We start from the raw sequence: 20912 nt of genomic DNA on the forward strand, positions 1-20912 counted from the left end.
AATTCGGCCAACTAAATACTTAATTTAGCTTTTTCATTTACAAATTCACCTCCGCCCGACCCAATCTAGCCAAATACGACTTAAATACATCACACAATGCAAGGGAAAATAATTTTAATTAATAAAGCTATGACCTTTATACAATTTCTAAAAAGTTAACAAAAGTCAACTTCGGGCTTGCCCGGTCCAAACTTGGGTCCAAGGGTAGGTCTTGACCACCCATAGGCCCACGAGTCCATATACGCATTTTATTTCCAAATTCGAGTCCTATTCGACTTTCAAATCTCAAATTTTTATTTTTTCAAAACTTAGACAAAATCCCCAATTTTTTCCCTAGATTCTCATGAATTTGATGTTAAATCTAATGTATAATCATAAAATATAATTAAAAATTGATTAGAGGTGCTTACTCTATGGTTTGGTATGAAAATCCCTCCACAAAATCGCCTCCCATCGAGGCTAGGATTCAAAATATAAAAAAATGAAGCTAAGTCTCGAAATTACCCAGTTATATGCAGGATGCGGATGTCGTATTTGCGACATGGGATTCGCTTTTGCGAACCCCGCAAAAGCGGACAATTCATCGCAAAAGCGAACGAGGAGAGTTTCTGCTAAGGTCGCATTCGCGACCCAATTCTTCGCAAATGCGAAGACAGTTGCCTCGCAAAAGCGGCAGGGATCCTCGCAAAAACAAACAACCACAATTCGCAAATGCGAGGAATTTCTTCGCAAATGCGATTTTTTCCCCAGCAGTCCACTTTCGCAAATGCGAGGGCCACTTCGCAATTGCGATATCCCATTTGCGACAAAAACATCGCAAAGCGATGAAACCAGCACCAACACTCAAAAATCATAAAAATCATTCTGAAACAAATCTGAAACTCACACGAGCCCCCAAAGCTCCAAACCAAATACCCACACAGTCCAAAAACACAACACGAACTCGCTCGCGCTATCAAAACATCAAAATAACCTCTAAAACCACAAATCAGACGCCAAACGCATGAGGATCACAACAAACTTCAAGAACTTATAGAATCGCAACCAAGCGTCCGATCCATATCAAATCAACTCCAAATGACGCCTAATTTTGCAGGCAAGTTCCATATAACGAAACAGACCTATTCCAAGTTCCGAAAACCAAAATCCGAACCCGATAGCCTTAAAGGCAACTTCTGGTCAAACTTATGAACTTTCCAAACCTTCTCATTTTCAACTTTCGCCAATTAGTGCCGAATCTTTCTAGAAATATCCAAATGCAAATCCGGGCATACGCCCGAGGTCAAATGCTAAAAAGTCAATTTTGGTCAACTCTTCCAACTTAAAGCTTCAAACATGAAATTCATTCTTCCAAATCACCTCCGAAAACCTGAAAATCAAAACCGACGATTCACACAAGTCATAATACATCATATGATACTTCTCAAGATTTCAAATAACTGAACGGAATGCAAATGCTCAAAACGACCGGCTGTGTCATTACATTATGGTTCCATCTAAAAAAAATTATCCGGGCTAGTTTATGTGCAACTGACTAATTCCACTAGATATCTAGCCACGTGCAAAGGGTAACTTGAATAGATGTGAAGAAATTAATATTTTTGGTGGGATTTGAACCAAATATGTCTCTATCGATATTTAACTTTTGATATAAATTTTGTAGTGAATGTAAGAGTATTGACTCTTAATGCATATATTTTCCCAGAAAGTAATACATGGTTAATTAATTTTAATAAATATAAAAATTTAAAGTTGTGAAAAATCGAAAAACAGAAAAATAATTCAATATTGTAGAACTAGTACCCATAAAGAAAAGTCATAAATGGTTGGTTATTTGTTCTAGAATTTTTCAAAAGGCAATTTCTAGTAATGTTAGGGGCATACAAGAAATGTCAATTGAGCAGGATGTGGACTGAAAAGTCAACCCATTCCCTTGGACAGGAGTTTGTTGGAGTCCGGAACCAAAATGCGGTTTTTTTTAACTCAAACGATCGAAATGCGTGAAAAAAAAACTTAGTGCCCAAAATATATATATAGCGCCCTTTTAAAGGGCACTATATGTATAAAGCCTTTTACACACATGGCGCAAGAAAATCAAATGAATATAATTTAATGTACTGAGTGGTGCAATGGTTAAAGGCTAGGTAATAAGTTGGTTTTGTCTTTGAGGTTCAAGGTTCGATTCCCTCTAGCAATATTATTTTGTTTTCCTATTTCTTTTTTATTTTTTTATTTCTTTTCATTTTTTAGTTTAAGTATTTAGATAATATAAATACTTTAATATTTATAATTATTTTTCAATATAATTAAAATAGTTTAATATTTATTAAAAAATTATGATTTTTGAATTCATTTAAAGGGAAAAAAAAGACAAGCCTTTTATTATTTCGTTAAAAAATCTACCGACATTTTTAATAGTTGTTATTTTATATTATATGTAAAACAAAATTATTTTTTGATACAAAAAATATATATAGTTTAATCTATTGCTTGATTTTTATTTTTTTGGATATCTTTCTTTTAAAATTTAGTTATTAAAATTTTAGTTATTAATCAAAATTCTAATTATATATTTTTCCTGAAATGTATTTTTTATTTCTCCTTTTAATCCTTGGCTATTGTGTTGGTATTATCCATTTAAAATTTTTAAATAAGAATATGTTTGTTCTTATAATCCATTAGGATTATTATTAGCTAAGTAATGGAATATAATTCTTATATTCTTATTAGGAAAACTAATTAAATGGTTGCTCATAGATTAAATTTTTTTCTAATAAGAATTATCCTAAACTAAACTAAATATAACCATTTAATTTATGAAAAATCATTTAATTAATTTTTCTATACTAAATTTTCATAAACTAAATTGTATTATAACCATTTAGTTTATGAACAATCATTTAATTAAATGTCCTGATAAGAATATGAAAATCATAATCCATTACTTAGATAATAATAATTCTTCGATTATAATTTTAAATATTAAATAGTTATAATAATTTATATTTAATAATAAGAAAATTATAATATTTATAATTAGAATTTTGATTAATAAAATTCATATAGTGTAAATATAACTAAAATGTTAATAACTAAATTTAAAAAGAAAGATATCAAAAAATAAAAAAAATCAAGCAGTAGATTAAACTATATATATTTTTTGTATCAAAAAATACAAAAAATAATTTTGTTTTATGTATAATACAAAATAACAATTATTAAAAATATCGGTAGATTTTTTAATGAAATAATAAAAGGCTTCTTTTTTTTTTTTTTTTTACTTTAAATGAATTCAAAAATCATAATTTTTTAATAAATATTAAATTATTTTAATTACATTGAAAAGTAATTATAAATATTAAAATATTTATATCTAAATACTTAAACCAAATAATGAAAAGAAATAGGAAAACGAAATAATGTTGCTAGAGGGAATCGAACCTTGGATCTTAATTCTCAAGTACAAAACCAACTTCTTATCTAGCCTTTAACCGTTGCAACACCTAGCAGTCTGCCCTTGTTTTGTTACATTAAATTCTATTTATCTGCTTTTCCTGAGCCATGTGTATAAAGATATAGCGCCCTTTAAAAGGGCGCTATATGTATTTTGATCACTAAATTTTTTTTTCACACATTTCGGTCATTTGAGTCAAAAAAGACCATATTTTGGTTCCGGAACCGAGTTTGTTGCAGGGGTGGGTACGCTTCCTTCTAAAGAGTAAAAAGACAATGAGATCGAACACACACCTTGTATTGTTTGTATACTATTGAGTATTGACTAATAAGCCTTGAACTTTTTCTCTTTTTTCTTTTCTATTCTTTTTTTTAAGGAAAAACTCCTATTAAATGGGATCGGTGAAAATATAAAGTTAAAATATTGTATATACAAGATTTAAAATATCTTTTATAAATATCTAATCCTCTTAACTTCTTAATAATTTCTATTTTATAATAGTACCTTAAAACAATTAGAAGGTGGCGTAGTGAGATTTCACAAGCTTAGCACAATCTGGAGAAAACCATTTTTCTATATAATTACTGTCTGTTGGACCCATCAAGTTAGCTAATCAACGTAGTCACCAAGTTATTTTATACGTTTTGTCCACCTTACAAGCAGACAATCTTGGCAACCACTTTTGAACCAAACTCATGTGGGCTCTTCAGAGAAACCTCCAAAATTCTAAACATGCGCTTGACTTTTAACAGAAAGTAAAATATAGCAGAGGAATCACTCCAGTAGCTAATGCCAATCATATCCCACCAGCTTTCAAGTAAACAATCATGTCAAAGTCCCTCATCCATCTTGCTGACTTTTGCAGCAGCCTTTAACGCGTGAAATCATCAATGACCAAAGAATGAGACTGAAGATTCAGAAATAGTAAATCTTCGGAAAACACTGGAAATAGTTTGAAAGATAGTCAAACAATCAAATAGATATAGTTGCATCCAAAACAGCAACCTAGACAAACACCAAGAGGTAGAAACACACACAAGAACTCCTCAGAATAGCATACAAAAGCTCCACCACTGATAAAGATTTCAGCTTTACATTAAGAGATAACTGGAGAACTAGTGAAACGAGATGGGGAAGATTGATAAACAGCAACCTAGACAAACACCAAGAGGTAGAAACACCAACAAGAACTCCTCAGAATAGCATACAAAAGCTCCACCACTGATAAAGATTTCAGCTTTACATTAAGAGATAACTGGAGAACTAGTGAAACGAGATGGGGAAGATTGGTTGCACCATAGATGGCAACCTAGATGACTCAAAATTCAGCGAGCCAATGCCATGGATCGGTATCTATGTTGCAGGAGCATCTGCAGCTTGTGCGCTGGCTATGGCAATGGATGTCCTTCATGGCCTGCGCCGTAGAAAATTCTGGTTTCCTTGCAACTACTTCTCTCTCAATGCTACAACCTTGACACTTCTAGCTGTCGCCACCAAGTTGTCTGTTGATCTAAATACCTCCATGCCTCGTCGCCAAGATCAGCTGACAAAACTTAGCAGTGCTACTCTAATCTGTACGGTAATTTCTAATTTTATGCCTTCTTTAGGACTCATGGAGAACAAAGAGTTGTTGATGAACATAATGGCTTTGGGTATTTTCGTCATCACAGCCATTGTGAACATTGGTATACAATTAGCTACTGGTGTAATCTATGTTTTCTGCAAAGAGCATATCGCCCTCATGTTTCTTATGCTTGTTTTGCTTCTGCTACTGATCTCCTCAGCCGTGGCAATACCAACTACAAAGTGTTATTTGGACCTGAAATATAACAAGAGATACAAGTTAGCAAACAAAGAATGTGGGATCACCTCTAAATGCACAACTGAGAACCTGAAGGACGAGCTGATGAAATTCTGGACCATGGCCTATACCACTAGCCCCCACTTCGTGGCGGGGCGCTTAGCAACATGCACTGCATCTGGAGGTTTCTGCCTTCTGAGCACAGTAATTTATGCTGAGGCCATGCTTAGGTCTTACTTTCTTCATTGGAGCTTCAACTTTTGCAATGGAGACTCTGAATACAAGTGGTCCACAACCTTGATTCTTGTAACTCAGACTGTGGCAATAGGCGTAGGAACAATTGCGCCAGCTTTTAGATGGTTCATAGCCATAAATTACCGCTGCCCCAGAAAAACAAATAATGCCTGCAAAGCCAAGTTGTTCAAAGTGGAGAACTACTGGATCCGCATCCTGCTTCAATGGAAAGAATCCCCGTTGGATTTCAGAATTTGTGGCCGGCATGGTAGAAAATTTGCTCATAAAACAAAGAACAGACTTCTAGATTTCTGTATTTGGATGCAAATTATGATGGTGTCACTCAGTAAGCTAGTTCGGCTCATTTCCACTTTCTCTGTAAGTTGGTTATTGATAAGCTGTCGGAAAGCAATCAGGATGCTGAAATGCAACACTATGGTGTCAAGTCATGATATAGAGTCGCAAGCCAGTCTAAAGCCAGATCTTAGCCACTATGTTTTACACCTTGAAGGAGAGGAAGCATTAATTGATTTGATGATGCAAAGCAACCGTGATGTGGTAGGTCACTGGATCGGGATGGGGAAAAAGGAGCAGCCTAAACATCTTATACAACTTCTGGAGAAGGTGAAGTCATCACCCGGATTCAGGGGAGTGTATGAATTTGACCATGCTCAAATTCCTTCTTTAGATTCGGAAGAACCTCCTAATTGCTGGGCTCTTCCCGTAGTGACGCTGACAAGCATCGCAATTGCACTTCCAGACATTGATTTCCACTCAATCAAGGAATTAATAAGGTGTGTGTATGAAGGTCTCATGTACATCAAAGTTGTGGAAGAGAACCTGGATGCCGGAAAAGACCTAGTATACATCAGGAAGGCGGCAGAGTTGGTGTGGGTAGGAGTTGACTTATGCTACAAGTGGCTGGATGTCGATCTCCGCACGACAGCCACTGAAGGACAAAATCCAAAAGACGTGCTTGAAGGACTCTCTAAGAAAGCAAAGCAAAGATTTGCCGAATTTAGAAAGAAAGATTCGAATGCTTGTTTAAAGGAATCACCCTCAAGATGGCCTACCAATATGTTGGCAGCAAACTGTATGTACAGAGTATGTCAAACTCTTCTGCAAAGTTCTGATAGGAAAGAGTTAGAGAATAGCAAAATCATGTTCGACAGATTGTCAACCATGATCGTGGATATAACAGGCGCTTGTCTTACCAACCTACAAAGAGTTATACCCCTGCAATGCCACCATAGCACTATTGAAGAGAGAGCAAAAGGTGTCCGCTCTGCCGTCTTACTTCTGGGGAAAGCAGAGAGTATTCTAGAAATTCTTCGTTCACAGCCACTTCCAAGTTCAGCACCAGATCAACTGGCAAAAATTGATCATTGGCGTACACATAGCAAAGAGGTAGACTACCTCTCCTGCAGTAGTAATTCACCCTCAAATGATACTCCAACTTCCCAAAGTTCATCTGACTTACATCTAACAGTGGACTAAGAAGCAAATGCCTGAAAGTGGAAAAAGAAAAAAGACACAGCTTGGGTTCTATTATAATTTTGAGCAGCTGGCAGGACTGGAAGATGAGGAAGAAGCAAAAACAGATTTGGAAGACTCTGGATATGGTTAGAGAGAAGTGTTTCAAGGAAAAGAGGACACTGTTACTTTTGTCAAATATGGACGTATTCAGAACTTGAAATTTTGGTGCAAGGCTTCTTTTGTAAATTTATGATATTGATATGATGCTCGATTTCATGTAATCCTTACAGTCATAAAGGATTCATGTCCAGCAAGCTTTTGTATTATACTCTCAGTACAATCTTGGTACAGATGTTTTGATGAATAAATTTACTTATTTCTTTTAAAAAAAAAGTATGGCTTCACATGTCTGTTGACCACACCAAAAAGAATTTTGTTTTCGCACTCTTGTACCCATACTGAGGGATGGGAAAAAATCATGTTGTCTCCCTTCAGTAACATATGATAGAAGGATGTCACAGTAAATCATTCATTGCTCAGATCTTCCTACCTCAATATGTCTTGATCTGCACTGGTGATGCCTTGCTTGTACAGTAGAAACTACAGAAAGTTCTAGAACTCCTCAAGATCCCAATGTTGTCGAATAGAGCTCCTCCTTCTTTGTATACTTGTATCGTGGTGAGATCTTTTGACAGGATATACAAAAGAATGCGGGAAAGTTCTAAAAAGGCATCATCCCTAAAACATCTTCATTTCCAAATGTCAATCCTAGCTCCATTTCCCAACTTAATATCTGATGTTGCTATCAGATTCCTTCTTGCCTTCATCAGTCCCTTCCACAAGTCTCCTCCCTTACCAATTCCATGAAAAGTAAGCCCGGTTATCCAACTACCTTCTAAATTCTATGAACTCGATACCTCAGATGCTACAGAGAATAAACCCAGCTCCGACAAAAAAAATATCTAAGCAAAGACAATTATACGATAGAACCAGTTACATCTGAAATATTAGCCCTCATTTGTATTTGTTTTTTTAAGATTAAGACGTCTGAATCTGAATACACATCTAAATATCAAGATGTGTATTAAGATTAAGACGTCTGAATCTGAAACCTAGGTTGCTCCGACATGGCAGTTTAGGTGTCGTACCCGTGTCGACACGACACTATTATGGGTGTGGGTATGGGATCCGCACCGGATTTGGTCAAACAATTTTGGATACTTTGACCGCGACGGACAGAAAAGTTCGAGATGAGATACAATTTGATTACCGAAATCAGAACTAAAATTAGGGTAAATTTGAAGAAAATAGCATATCTTATCTAGGAAATCAATCTTTTACTTATCTACAACTTGAGAATAAAAATGAAATCCACACTTTACAAGCTATACGCAAGTATTCCACAAAATTTCTCATAAATTAGAGAGTTTTTTATTTTTTAAAATTATTTTTAGCCGGATCCCCGCACCCGTATCCGTACTAGGATCCGTTTTCCCGAATCTTAAAATTTACATCTTGAAAGATCCAACCTCAAGATCCGCACCCGTGTCGGACACCCGCACCCGTGTCTGAGCAACTTAGTCTGAAACACATCTGAATATTAAGATGTGTTTTAAGATCTGAATATTAAATAATTAAGACTGTTTTTAAACATCTGAATATATAGAATTTATCTTTATTTAAAAATTAATAAACGTAAATTCAAATAAAATACTAATTAATCTAATATTCTATCAATAATATATATATATATATATATATATATATATATATATATATATATAATGTGATAATTGGTAGTGGTGATGGCTAACGGAGGTGCTTGTGAGTGCTGATTAGAGGCGGTGATTGGTGGTGATTTTGGTTGATGGTGGTGGTTCTAGGTAGTAGCTAGTGGTGGTTGGTAGCGATAGCGATTATGGTTGAGGATAGTGGTGGTTGTGATTGAGGAAGGTGATGGTGGGTGGTGATAGTTTATAATGGTGGACGGTGCCGGTTATGGTTATTGATGGTAATGGGGTGGCTGGTGGTGGTAGTTGAGGTAGGTGAGTGTGTGGTTATGGTTGAGGATGATGGTGGTGGTAGGGGTAATAGGTGGTGGTAGTGGTGGCGGCTATGATTGAGGATGGTGGTGGTGGTAGTTGATAGTGGTAGGCGGTGGCCGCAGTTAGTAATGAATGTGGATGATAACATCTTAATGAAATTAAGTCTTTGTTATAGATCTTAATCTTACAGACCTATTCAGACCCATTAAGTGGTTGTGAAGTAAAAAAAAAAAAAACACTTAATGATTAAGATCTGAATAATTAAGATTCAGACTTTAAAATCAAACGTACTTAATGCCTGAGATCTGGATAATTAAGATTCAGACCTCCATTAAGTTCAAACAAAATAGGAAATATTGCTAATTCAACCCACATATGCAATGATCTACCTATCAATGGTTTCAGGTATCCGCTGTTAAATCAACATAACTCTGGGTAGAGAAAAGAAGAAATACGCAGCAAAACATCTTGATATCGATCAATTTGAAATAGAAACCAAATCGGAACAGTGTAATGTAAAATACTTGAAAGGATTTTTGAAACGCTGAAATCTAAATTACGCACACTTTTGCTCATTTGATATCTATATATCAAGCAATGTGTCCCTCGCTAATATTTAATAAGCCAGTAAATGATTAAGATTAGATGATCATAGCGCATTCAACTAGCCAAGAAGGTAACAATTCCAATATTCAACTATGACTTCTGCTAAGCTGAGAATTTAAATCAATCATGACTTCTCACAATGAGGCAAGAGTTTGATGATGAAGATAAAAGTATTGTGTTAAATAACAGTGTAATTCAGGATTAAATAATATCCTCCTATCTGAAATCACTACCAACCGAAGGCCCAGTCAAGTGAGAAGCTGGAAAAGCCCATACCATACAGAGGAAATCACTAGAGATGCAGAAAAAACCCGGTTTTCCTCAAAGCTAAAGATCCACATCACAGTGCGAGCACCAAAAAGACCAAGAAACAACAGACTCAGTAGCGCATAACTGGACACTGACCTTTCCAAATCTAGTTCTCTATTATGGTGTCACTGTGTGGTCTAACCCTACATCAAACAAACAAAATCAAGCTGGCATGGTAAACAAAAGAAACGAGAAGATAAATAGAAAGAATACCAATGTAGAGGAGCACTTTATGTGGCAGAATTGAATATTTATCAGGTCTCCAGAACCAAGAGGTCCCATCAGTTGGATCGTTGAAGAAAATAAGCATATGGAGTAACACCTGAGCACACTTTACACACGAAAAAATAAAGACTGCGTGCACCTTAATCGAGAACTTCCATAAGACCAGCAGTTTAGAGAAAGCTTCAAGACACAAAAAGAAAATGTTCATGCTCTGCATCTTTCCCAACAGACACAAAAGCATGACACTCGTTCCGTGCCACTTGCACCCTTGAGCCAAATCTAAAATACCCAACCATGTATCGTTGACAACTGAGACCACACATAGGAAGAAATCCACCAATCCAAGCAAGCGTCCAAAGAAATCAAGATAAAATAAGACACTAATGCAAGCAATAAAACAATATTAGCATCAAAGTTAGCACATAAGAAGGGAGACAAGAAATCAAAATGTTCTAGCTGTGCCCTGTTTGTGCCACACAAGGACTTGTATGTATCAACATAGAGAAGATAAAAAGTACACACAAAGTTAAGGACAAAACTCCTATAACAAATGTTTTTTTAATAAGGTAAAATAATTTCATTGATGATGGGGAGGGAACTCCTGTATAAAAGTGGTACACCAAAAGGTACAAGATCATACAAAGAGAAAATCAACTCAAAATTCAAACCCGGGCCCGCACCGCAGAACCAGACAAACAATTTCAAAAATCCGACAACGCAGTCAATTAAAAGTCCAACCATACTAGTTTCACCCAATTCCGACTCCGAATCGATGTTCAAAACTCAAAAACTCACTCTATGAAACTCTAGGCTAAAATCCCCAATTTTCTCTTTAAAACGCATAACCGAATTACCAAAAATGAAGATAGAATCACGAAATATAATCAAAACCGAGTGTAAAACACTTACCCCAATCCATGTGGTGAAAATCTCTTCAAGAATCGTCTCAATCCTAGGTCTATAGCTCCAAATACGAATAAAGTGACCAAACCCTCAATTTAAAGCTTATGCCCAGCTATTTTCGCTTTTGCGAACACATGAGCCGCTTCTGCGGCGTCGTTTCTGCGACACAAATACCTCTTTTGTGTACTCCACTAGCCAGCTGACCCCTCACACCTGCGGATCTCCATCCGCTTCTGCGCAACCGCAAGTGCGAAGCGAAACACATTTTTGCGCTCCAGCTCGCTTCTGCGCCCAAGTCCATCGCTTCTGCGGGGCCGCAGATGTACCTCAATTTTTGCACCTGTGAATACTCCAAGTTCCGCCCCTTTTCGTGGGTGCGACAACATTACTGCTTCTGTGATCACTGCACTAGCGCAAAACCAACTGCAGGCGCGCAACACCATAACCAACACTCCTTCAGCAATGTAGCAGAAGACAAAATTTATCTAAACCATGTCTGAAACTTACCCGAGCCCCTTGAGACCCGTCCAAATATACCAATAATACCCATAACTTAACACAGACCTACTTGAGGCCTCAAATCACACATAACAACATCGAAATGACGAATCTCACTTCAAATCAAACTTGAATGAACTTTGAACATTCAACTTCCAAAACTCGTGCCGAAACATATCAAATCAACCCGAAATAAACCCAAATTTTTGCACACAAGCCCCAGATGACATAACGAAGCTATTCCAATTCCCGGAACCATAATATGAATCCGATATAAACAAAGTGAACTTTGAGTCAAACTTATGAACTTTCCAAACCTTCGAATTTTCAACTTTCGCCAATTAGTGTCGGATCTTTCTAGGAACATCCAAATGCAAATCCGGGCATACGCCCGAGTCCAAAATCACCATCCGGACCTAACGAAACCATCAAAACTCCATTTCGAGGTCAAATTCACAAAAGTCAAACATGGTCAACTCTTCCAACTTAAAGTTTCAATGATGAAATTCTTTCTTCCAAATCGATTCCGAATAATCTGAAAACCAAAACCGATGATTCACACAAGTCATAATACATTATACGGATCTACTCGTGCCCCCAAACTACCGAGCGAAATTCAGTCTCATTGCAAAACTAGTTTGACATATGGACAGCTAATAAGTGGGTGGCGATGCCTAAATCAGATCTGGGAATCATTCTCCATACAACCTTTGCAACTTTTTCAACCAAAGGATTAATAAGCTTGCCAAAGTACCTGGCACCAATTAGTACTGAGAAGTAAACTAAGTTTAAGTTACACTCAGCCCTTCATAAAATCAACTCTTTCCTGCACAACAATGTTGCCTTTTAAACTAGTAAACAACCATTCAACTAAACCTTAACGGTGAATTTAGTGCTTGATAACATAGGTACTAATGAAGAACTTTGAATCCATCTTAATATGTGCAAATGCATCAATAGCACAAGTAGCATAAAACATCGTCAGCTAGAATCATTGCTAATTTTAACGGCAAGCATACAGCAGAAGAACAAACGCGTGCAGAGAAATTATTATCTGTTTCCTTCACTGCTTCATCACGTAAGTCGTTTCAGCTGCTGCTAATGCTTTCTTCGTCAGGACTGTTGCATATCTGAAACACTTGATGGTACTGCTGCATATATTTTCTGCTTAATCTCCAATGCAAAAAAAATTGTTTAGTTGAATCCTGAAAATTAATGTTTGGAACAGATATCTAAATGAGGTAAAAGATTACGAATTACATCTGAATGACTTATGTATCATTCACTGCGCAAAAATAAGAACATTCTATCACTTTTCATTTTTATGCTGATATGGGACGCCAGAGGTACCAATGGAGAATAAACTCTTTTTTGCTGTCAGCAACACTTGCAGTATATAAGCAGATATAGGCTTAGGTAAACACTGGTGACTGTGTGCTAGCAACATACAGCTTGAAATGCTCATAAACAGATGAAGTTCCTTGGACCAGTGCTAAGTTGCAAATATTTTGATTCGTTTTTGTTATACAGTGTTGGAAGTCATCATATTGACAAGACATTCAGTCAGACTCACACAGCAACTAGTTACATATTAATTACCATAACAAAAGCTTCATCAAGCACAAAAGTGCCGTAGATCCAACTTGTTAAAAGATTGGGCCAAACCTCTCTTTTAGCGGCTAATTTAGAACCAGGTTAACAAGATGCAGAAAGCATGCCAGGTCCAACTTTCGGTATTTGTTTAATGTCTCCTCACTCAGTCACTTGTATTTCGAGTCTACATGTGGTAAAATTCTAGACTTATTGTAGGATATTTCATAAGTTCAATTTGAGCCTAGAAGAATCCTAGGCTTATCATAGGACCTTTCATAAAATAGAGAACATTGGTGTGCCATCTACATGCATATGTTTGTTTTTCCTTTCAGGTTTTTTGATAAACATAGTCACCTGGCGGTTGTTAAAGAGATAAAAAAACTCGAGGACCCAAATTCATTAGCATATCCATTTCGATAGAAAAATAAACCACATCATACATAATAGAATATTACAGCAGGTATCTGTCTCATTGTACATGTGATGTAAACTTGCAATTCCTCTTTATCCCTTTGGCAAGTCGTGCTAATTCCAGTATATTTTGAGATTCGGCTGTTAACATGAGATAGATAGGTTCATTAAATTCAAGCACATTCTCACATTTGACTGATCTCCTTCTCACCATTGGATTTATTAATCATTGGGCAATTCCCATCTTAAAGTTATCCTCCTCTTAACAGTTGACACTTTAAAAATATTAATCAACTATACCTCAATCTCAAATTAATTCGGAAAGACTATATATATATTTCTATTCATCACAATTCGTCCTACTTCATTCTCATATTATTCTTTTAAATGCACATATTAAAGTAATAAAAGGAACATCAAACTCCAAGTCACAATTGGCTAAACAAAATAATTGAAAAGAAAAATTCCTTTCAAATTTCATTGATGAATCGTATAAACAAAAACAATGAAAATTCAGCAAATTCTTCAAATCCCCAAAACAAAACCCTCCCCCCAAAAAATCAAATTTGCTAACCCCTTCCCCAATCCCCGCCATAGAGGTTACAATAGTTAAAAAGTCAAAATACTAAGCACCTGTGTACTTAAAAAACGACGCCGTAAAGAACCGCTTACAAATCTTCATCATCTGCCCTCTTTTTGGGTTTACGATAATTCTCTTCAAGATGCTTGGCGATGACAAGGCCAGTGTTAACGAGCTTCTGGATATTGGGGACGTTGTAGTTTTGGGCCAAGTACACTCCGAAACCCGTACCCACAACAAACGAGAATGTACTTTTGAAAAATCCCATTGAATTGAAGATCCAATTATTTGCTACTAATTGTTGAGGTTTAGGGTTTTTATGGAGAGATTGATGAAAGGGGAATTATAAAGGTTTGTGTTTGAGATTTGGCCCCTTCTCCAAGGTTCTTTGCTTGCATACTTGCGGAGGTGGAAATGTGGGACCCAATCTGAGTTTTGATGGGGGATCAGTCCAGAAACTTCCAATAGGCTTTATAGCCCAGTAACCGTGAGAGTTAAAGAATTTTTTCTATATACAGTAAAACCTCTCTATAACAGTCTCGTTTGTTCCGAATATTTTTGTACGTTATAATAAAGTAATGTTATAGAGAATATATATTATAACATAATATAAAAATTAATTTCGAAAAATCTTGACTATTATAATGAAGTGTTGTTTTATAGAGATGTTATAGAGAGGTTTAACTGTACATATGATTATATATATTATACATATGCTATATATTCATCGACTTTTTTTAGCTTAAACAGTTAGATGAGTGACTGTTTAAGTTAGTTCTTCAATAAAAAGTTAATTACAAGTTACCAGGGTAACACAAATATCTGATTTTGGGGCCACTATTTAAGTTGTATTCTAAATTCAATTTTTTTTTGCAATTTTACCCATTCTGGATATGACTTTAGACCTACGTGATTGAAGTAGCACAATCCGCATCTAAAGTTACAAATTTTATCTAAAGTTGTAGACTTTAGATAAAAACCTCTTAAGTGCATACAAAAAATAGTATATACTTCAAAAGTACTAGCATTAGGGGCATTTTTGAAGTACATGGGTTTTGCCTCAAGGCCTTTACATTTTATATCATTTGTTCAATTTGATTACATTGTTAACAACGGAGTAGTGCTGCAAATATTTTCAAATGTAAAATTTGTGATCCAAATTTTACCTAGACAAATGTTATTGAAAGTGAACACTTAGCCACCCTCTTTTTTCTATTTTCTCTTGTTAGAAAGATTACCATCCATTTGATGAAAATTAAGCTAACCCAAACACCCTATAGTAAAATTTGGAATATCTGTGTATGTCATTTGCCTCTTAACTGTTTTTACCAATATAGAAGAAATATTGGGCTTCCTTTGTTCATTCTTGTGGGCCTGTATTGATTCAAGTCTGCTCCGAAGGCCCAATACAATCCAGCCCCTTCCTCTTCTTTTTACAAACACAAGCAATATCGAAGGAACTCTCCTTTTCTTATTCTAATGAAACACTTTCCTTTCTTCATCTGAAACAATCAAAAACCTATATTAGAACTCACTACCTTCAAATCTTGTTAGAAAAATTAATATCCATCTCAAAGTAAAAGGCAAGAAAATGAAAATATCTTGTACCACTGTTATTCCTTTCTTTTTTCTTTTGCTGTTCTTATTGTGGGATTGCTGATTTTTTTTTTCTTTACTACCTCAGATGAAATGGAGACCAAGTTCATATTTTGGAGCCAATGGCTGTTTTTTCTATGAGAAAAAAGTTATTGAATAAGTCACTGCCTTCAAATCTTGGTAAAAAAATAAGATCCATCAAGTAGCGAAAGGCAAGAAACCTAATTATTTAATGTGAACTTGTTTGTTTATCATGGTTATTTTGTGTCTGTTTTTGTAGTGGGTTTGCTGATTCTTCTCTTCTTTTTTTTTTCTATGTTCAGATGATTGTAATACCTCAAAGTTTTCCTAAATTCTAACGCCTAACAGGGGTCGTTGGTGTTTCTGGTTTTGTGCATAATTTCTTCTTCACCAGAAGCACCAATTTGCAATAAAGATTCAAACTTTACAAGAAATTGAACTTTTTTCTATGTTGGTTACGACAAGTCACAGTCCTTCAGCTTCAGCTTCCTCATGCTCTTATGGTGGAAATATGGCAGAAAAATCTGATCTTGGATTTGGGGATTTGGATAATTTGTTGCCTGAACTTGCCGGCTCCGACCAGACCCTTTTCCGGTGTATCTCCGGCGATATGGAGGACCCATCAGTCAGCTTGAAACAGTTACTCCAAGGAGGAAATGCAAATGCTGATTTGGGTTGTGGAGTTTCTGTTCAAAGCTCTGGTTTTGAGGTCTCAGCTGCAGGTTCTTTAGCTCATACAGATAATGTCTCTTTTTCTAATTCAAATCTCCTTCTAAATGCTAACATTGAGAAAATTGGATCTGTCATAAACTCAGACAACAAGCAAAATGTTAATTTTGAACACCTGAATGTCAATCTTTTGGCAAGAAATTTACCTCCTGCTTTGAGCTTTCAAGAACAACCATCAGAACAGAATTCTGCTTATGTTAACATGTTAGGCTCATTATCATATGATATAAGTCAAGAACAGCCCCCGCCCAAACGCCACAATTCGGGTACGCTTGGTTCAAGCTTAAGTGCTCTATTGCCTGAAGTTCCATTTTTTGACTCCAGTGGTGACTTATTGCTGAGGAAACAACCATTGGGACAAATGCGGCAGCAAGTCAATTTTCTGCCTTTTCACCAGTTTCAGCAAAAGCCATTAATTGTACCTAAGCTTGAGGCAGCTGGTGGTGGTGGTAATGGTAATTTGATAGTGCCTCGTCATCAACAGCAGGAACAACAATTTATTTATGACCAGTTTTTTCAGGCCTCTGAATTATTACTGGCCGGACAATTCTCAAACGCGCAAATGATATTGGCGCGGCTCAATCAACAGCTCTCTCCCATTGGCAAACCCTTCAAGAGGTCTGCTTTTTACTTCAAAGAGGCTCTGCAGTTACCTTTCCTTTTGCCTTGTACATCCACATCTTTTCCACCAAGAATTCCCACCCCATTTGATTGTGTGCTTAAGATGGATGCTTATAAGGCCTTTTCTGAAATATCTCCACTTATCCAGTTCATGAATTTCACCTCCAATCAACCTATTCTTGAAGCTCTTGGGGATGCCAAGCAAATTCACATAATAGATTTTGACATTGGCTGTGGTGCTCAATGGTCCTCATTTATGCAAGAACTCCGGAGCAGCAATAGAAAGGCAACTTCTCTAAAGATTACTGCCTTTGTATCTCCTTCAACCCACCACTCCGTTGAGATTGGCATCATGCACGAAAGTTTAACGCTGTTTGCTAATGATGTGGGAATCAGATTTGAGCTGGAAGTTATTAACTTGGATTCCTTTGACCCTAAGACTTATCCCTTATCCTCCTTGAGGTCATCTGAGTGTGAGGCTATTGCTATTAATTTCCCCATCTGGTCTATTTCAAGTTGTCTATTTGCATTTCCTTCACTTCTTCACTGTATGAAGCAGCTTTCACCGAAAGTTGTTGTATCATTGGAACGTGGATGTGAACGTACTGAACTCCCCTTAAAGCATCACCTCCTCCATGCCCTCCAATATTATGAGATACTCTTAGCCAGTATTGATGCTGCTAATTTAACTCCAGAGATTGGGAAAAAAATTGAGAGGTCTCTTCTCCAGCCTAGCATTGAGAACATGGTCTTGGGGCGCCTCCGATCCCCTGATCGAATGCCCCCGTGGAGAAACCTATTTGCTTCTGCAGGATTTTCACCTATTGAATTTAGTAATATGGCTGAAATTCAGGCTGAATGTGTTGTTAAGAGAACTCAGGTAGGAGGATTTCACGTCGAGAAGCGCCAGACGTCGCTTGTGCTATGCTGGAAGCAGCAGGAGCTCTTGTCAATTTTGGCTTGGAGGTGCTGAGGAGCTTTATCTAATGAAAGCCAGAAGACTCTTTCCATTTAACAGCTACATTTCCTAGAGGTTTTGACTCTTCAATTTGATAGTCTGTTCAAAATTTAATCTACATTGCTATCACCTCCACTGTTGCCTGTAAATTCTTTTTGGTACATCTAATTCTCCATATGTAGTCTTGACTGTAGGCAAGCATTCCTACGTGTAAACAGAATCTTAACCACTTTCCCTGTTTGAAAATCTGCGTAGTATCTTTCAGCATTTCACTGTGTATTAATTGCTTTCTTTTTTACCTTGTTTAATAATATTAAAAAATCGTCCATTTCTCCATATTTGGGAACAATTGGTAAGTGCTAACAGATATTAACATGATTTATTGGATAAGCAGTATGATAATCCTTTATTGGTGAATGCTAATGTTATCATCCGCTTGTTTGCCTGGTGTCCTTTGCATGTACACTGGATAGTAATGGCATGTTTTTCTGGCTGAGTGTGCTGAGCTTCCTGGTTACAGGAAAGTCACTTCCTATGTAAATAATCTTTTTGTGCTCTTAAAGTGTTGGATACGATGTTTGAATTTTGATAGGTATAGTGAGGTCGGATAAGAACCAGGTTAGAGCTATGTACCGGACAGATCTTTTCTACAGGTCTATACTCTTGTTAGAATTTACACTTGGAAACAATATTCTAAACTTCACTTTATTTTGCTTCCAGGTAGATTAAGGAATCTAGTTTGACTGAACTCCAGCATAGTCCTAATATTTGTAACTTGTAGTATGTTCATATGAATTATGAAATTTAGAAATCTTGTAGTTTTATTGTCATGGATATAGAGGATTATAAATTATTCAGCCGAGTTGGCTTTGAGGCATAATAAGTTGGCGAAATACTTCTATGCTTACTGCATTGCTCAGGAAAATAGGCATGTCTACGCGTTGCAATAATAAACTAAGTAGCCACAGAAATCTCACTAGCTGTTGTCGCTACGTTGCTTATGTTCCTTTTGGTGTAAGTCACTGTCAACACAGATAGTATTTGTATGCTGCTAATGGAGGAATGAATTAATTCTTCTTCAATCAATTCATTTTAGACGGGGGAAGAATTCTTACTAGTTTGGTTCTTCTCAAAGTATGAGCTGATATTGGTTTGATTACTTTCACTGCATTACTGTATATGCATTTTTTGCAAGTTATGAAGCTGTAGTAAATTCTCTAAGGAGAGCCATTTCATATTTTGATTAAACAGCTTTTGACTACTGATTAGTTCATGTCTTGACATAATCTAACATCCTTCCCGCCCAAAGAACAATTGGGCCATGTTATGGTCTTGACTTTTTTGTTTCAGTCCTCTCTAGACATGTGTGTTCATGTTTTATTGAGGTTTATGCTCTTTTATTACTCCCCTTGTCCCATTTCATGACATACTTTCTTTTTTTTAGTCTGTTCCAGAAAAAAGGTCATCCTTTTATGTTTAGAAACAATTTTAGTTTAAGGGTACTTTTTGATAACCTCAATTTTTTTTTTCCGCTCTCCTAATTCGAACTTTCTATTTTACCTTTAATGACATGATTTTATACCCACAAAAATTTCACCTTTACTTTTCTTCTCTTTTAGCAGTCTTGTAGGCCAGTTGAAGACCGAATAAAGCAGCTCAAGCCCCACTTGGGATCTAATCTAAGACAACTCGAGCTAATCGATGTGATGTTTAAGATCATAAGTTTTAATTTTTCTATTAAATAAAAATGAAGTTGGCATAATATAGTTACTGGGTTCCCGGGTAACAGTAACTTTTGTGAAGACCTTATATGTTTATTAAAAAACCCATTAAATATTTATAAATATATAACTGTGAACCCAGTTATTATTGTATATTAATTTGAGATTACAATAGGAACCCATAAAATTCAAATCAGGATCCGCCTCTGATCTTGATTTGCCCGTTTGATCTGATAAACTCACAAGTAAATGTTGCTTAATATTCATTCATATGACTATTGTTATTTCACTTTATTTATGTGATACTGCCCTTTGTAACTGAGACTGGAAAACAGTTGATTGCTCCATTCTATTCTTTATACAAAGGACTTGTAGTAAGTGCGAAACAGTACTTTGCTAAGAATCTACAAATACTAGTGGTAAATGAAGTTGGATAAAAATTATGAAGACTTGGATTTCAAATTTTTATAGAGATAAATTTTTTTTTTTCATCTGCTCAAGTCTTAATGGTCAAAGTTATTTAATATATACGCTAAGAGAATCGAGGTGTAGGCAAATTGACCCGTACATATACACCGTCATTGTATATTTTCTACGACCATTTAATTAGAGCATTCCCTCTAAACTATGGCCCTGGTCCTGTAGGAGAGTCTGAATTTGGAGTGGGTGAAAAAAATAAGGCGCGACAGCTTAGCATTACATTAATTTAACGACTTTGTATTATATTATTGTTGTATTTTGGGAAGTGTTATACGTCATTAATTCAATCATTCTTTTGAAAATACGAAGTTCCCATCATTATTTTAGAAGGGATGTAGGTAATTTGGATTACATAATGCATGCCAAATTATTATTATATACTTCATTCATTGTATTTGTTATCAACATCTTGAATAATTTAGTCCATCCACTTAAGCAAACCACATGGGTCATGTTTGATTGAACTCAATAATCTAATCTAAATTTTGAGCATTTCAAAGTGAACTTTATTAAATCCAACGTAGACTACAAGGCAGGTGGACATGAAATTCATTAAGGAGTGTAGGACCATGTTTTGAGGACTTTTGATTAATTTTAATCCTTTAGCAGTTGGTATAATGTGAACATGACAAATATTAATTAATCATATAA

The 20912-nt window shown here is 36.0% G+C and overlaps 3 protein-coding genes across 11 annotated transcripts; 2 read left to right on the top strand and 1 right to left on the bottom strand.

Moving 5' to 3' along the window:
• Positions 1–4368: 4368 nt before the first annotated feature.
• Positions 4369–14592, bottom strand: LOC104119222 (uncharacterized). Of its 2 annotated transcripts, none has more exons than XM_018778651.3 (4): positions 14189–14592; positions 11060–12715; positions 7419–10068; positions 4369–6997 (listed from the first exon to the last, which is right to left on the bottom strand). In XM_018778651.3, the coding sequence occupies exon 1, from the start codon at positions 14401–14403 to the stop codon at positions 14224–14226; it is 180 nt and encodes a 59-aa protein (XP_018634167.1). In that variant the 5' UTR covers positions 14404–14592; the 3' UTR covers positions 4369–6997; positions 7419–10068; positions 11060–12715; positions 14189–14223. The 2 variants fall into 2 exon arrangements, with proteins under 2 accessions (XP_018634167.1, XP_070038837.1); XM_070182736.1 differs by having other exon boundaries at positions 11060–12724.
• LOC104119223 (uncharacterized) lies at positions 4731–7358 on the top strand. The gene has a single exon (XM_018778649.3). It carries the CDS (start codon positions 4731–4733, stop codon positions 6984–6986), a length of 2256 nt encoding a protein of 751 aa, XP_018634165.1. The 3' UTR covers positions 6987–7358.
• Positions 14593–15587: 995 nt separating the features above from the next.
• LOC104119221 (scarecrow-like protein 6) lies at positions 15588–20167 on the top strand. Of its 8 annotated transcripts, none has more exons than XR_011410596.1 (5): positions 15588–15718; positions 15820–15943; positions 16055–18135; positions 18653–18713; positions 19680–20167. XR_011410596.1 is itself a non-coding variant. In XM_070182737.1 (3 exons), the coding sequence occupies exon 3, from the start codon at positions 16201–16203 to the stop codon at positions 18073–18075; it is 1875 nt and encodes a 624-aa protein (XP_070038838.1). In that variant the 5' UTR covers positions 15588–15718; positions 15820–15943; positions 16055–16200; the 3' UTR covers positions 18076–18327. The 8 variants fall into 8 exon arrangements, 3 of the variants coding, with proteins under 3 accessions (XP_070038838.1, XP_033508167.1, XP_018634164.1); XR_011410597.1 differs by having other exon boundaries at positions 19683–20167; XR_011410599.1 differs by lacking the exon at positions 18653–18713.
• Positions 20168–20912: the final 745 nt, after the last annotated feature.

This window comes from Nicotiana tomentosiformis, chromosome 8, assembly GCF_000390325.3.
Source record: "Nicotiana tomentosiformis chromosome 8, ASM39032v3, whole genome shotgun sequence".
Lineage (NCBI taxonomy): Eukaryota > Viridiplantae > Streptophyta > Magnoliopsida > Solanales > Solanaceae > Nicotiana > Nicotiana tomentosiformis.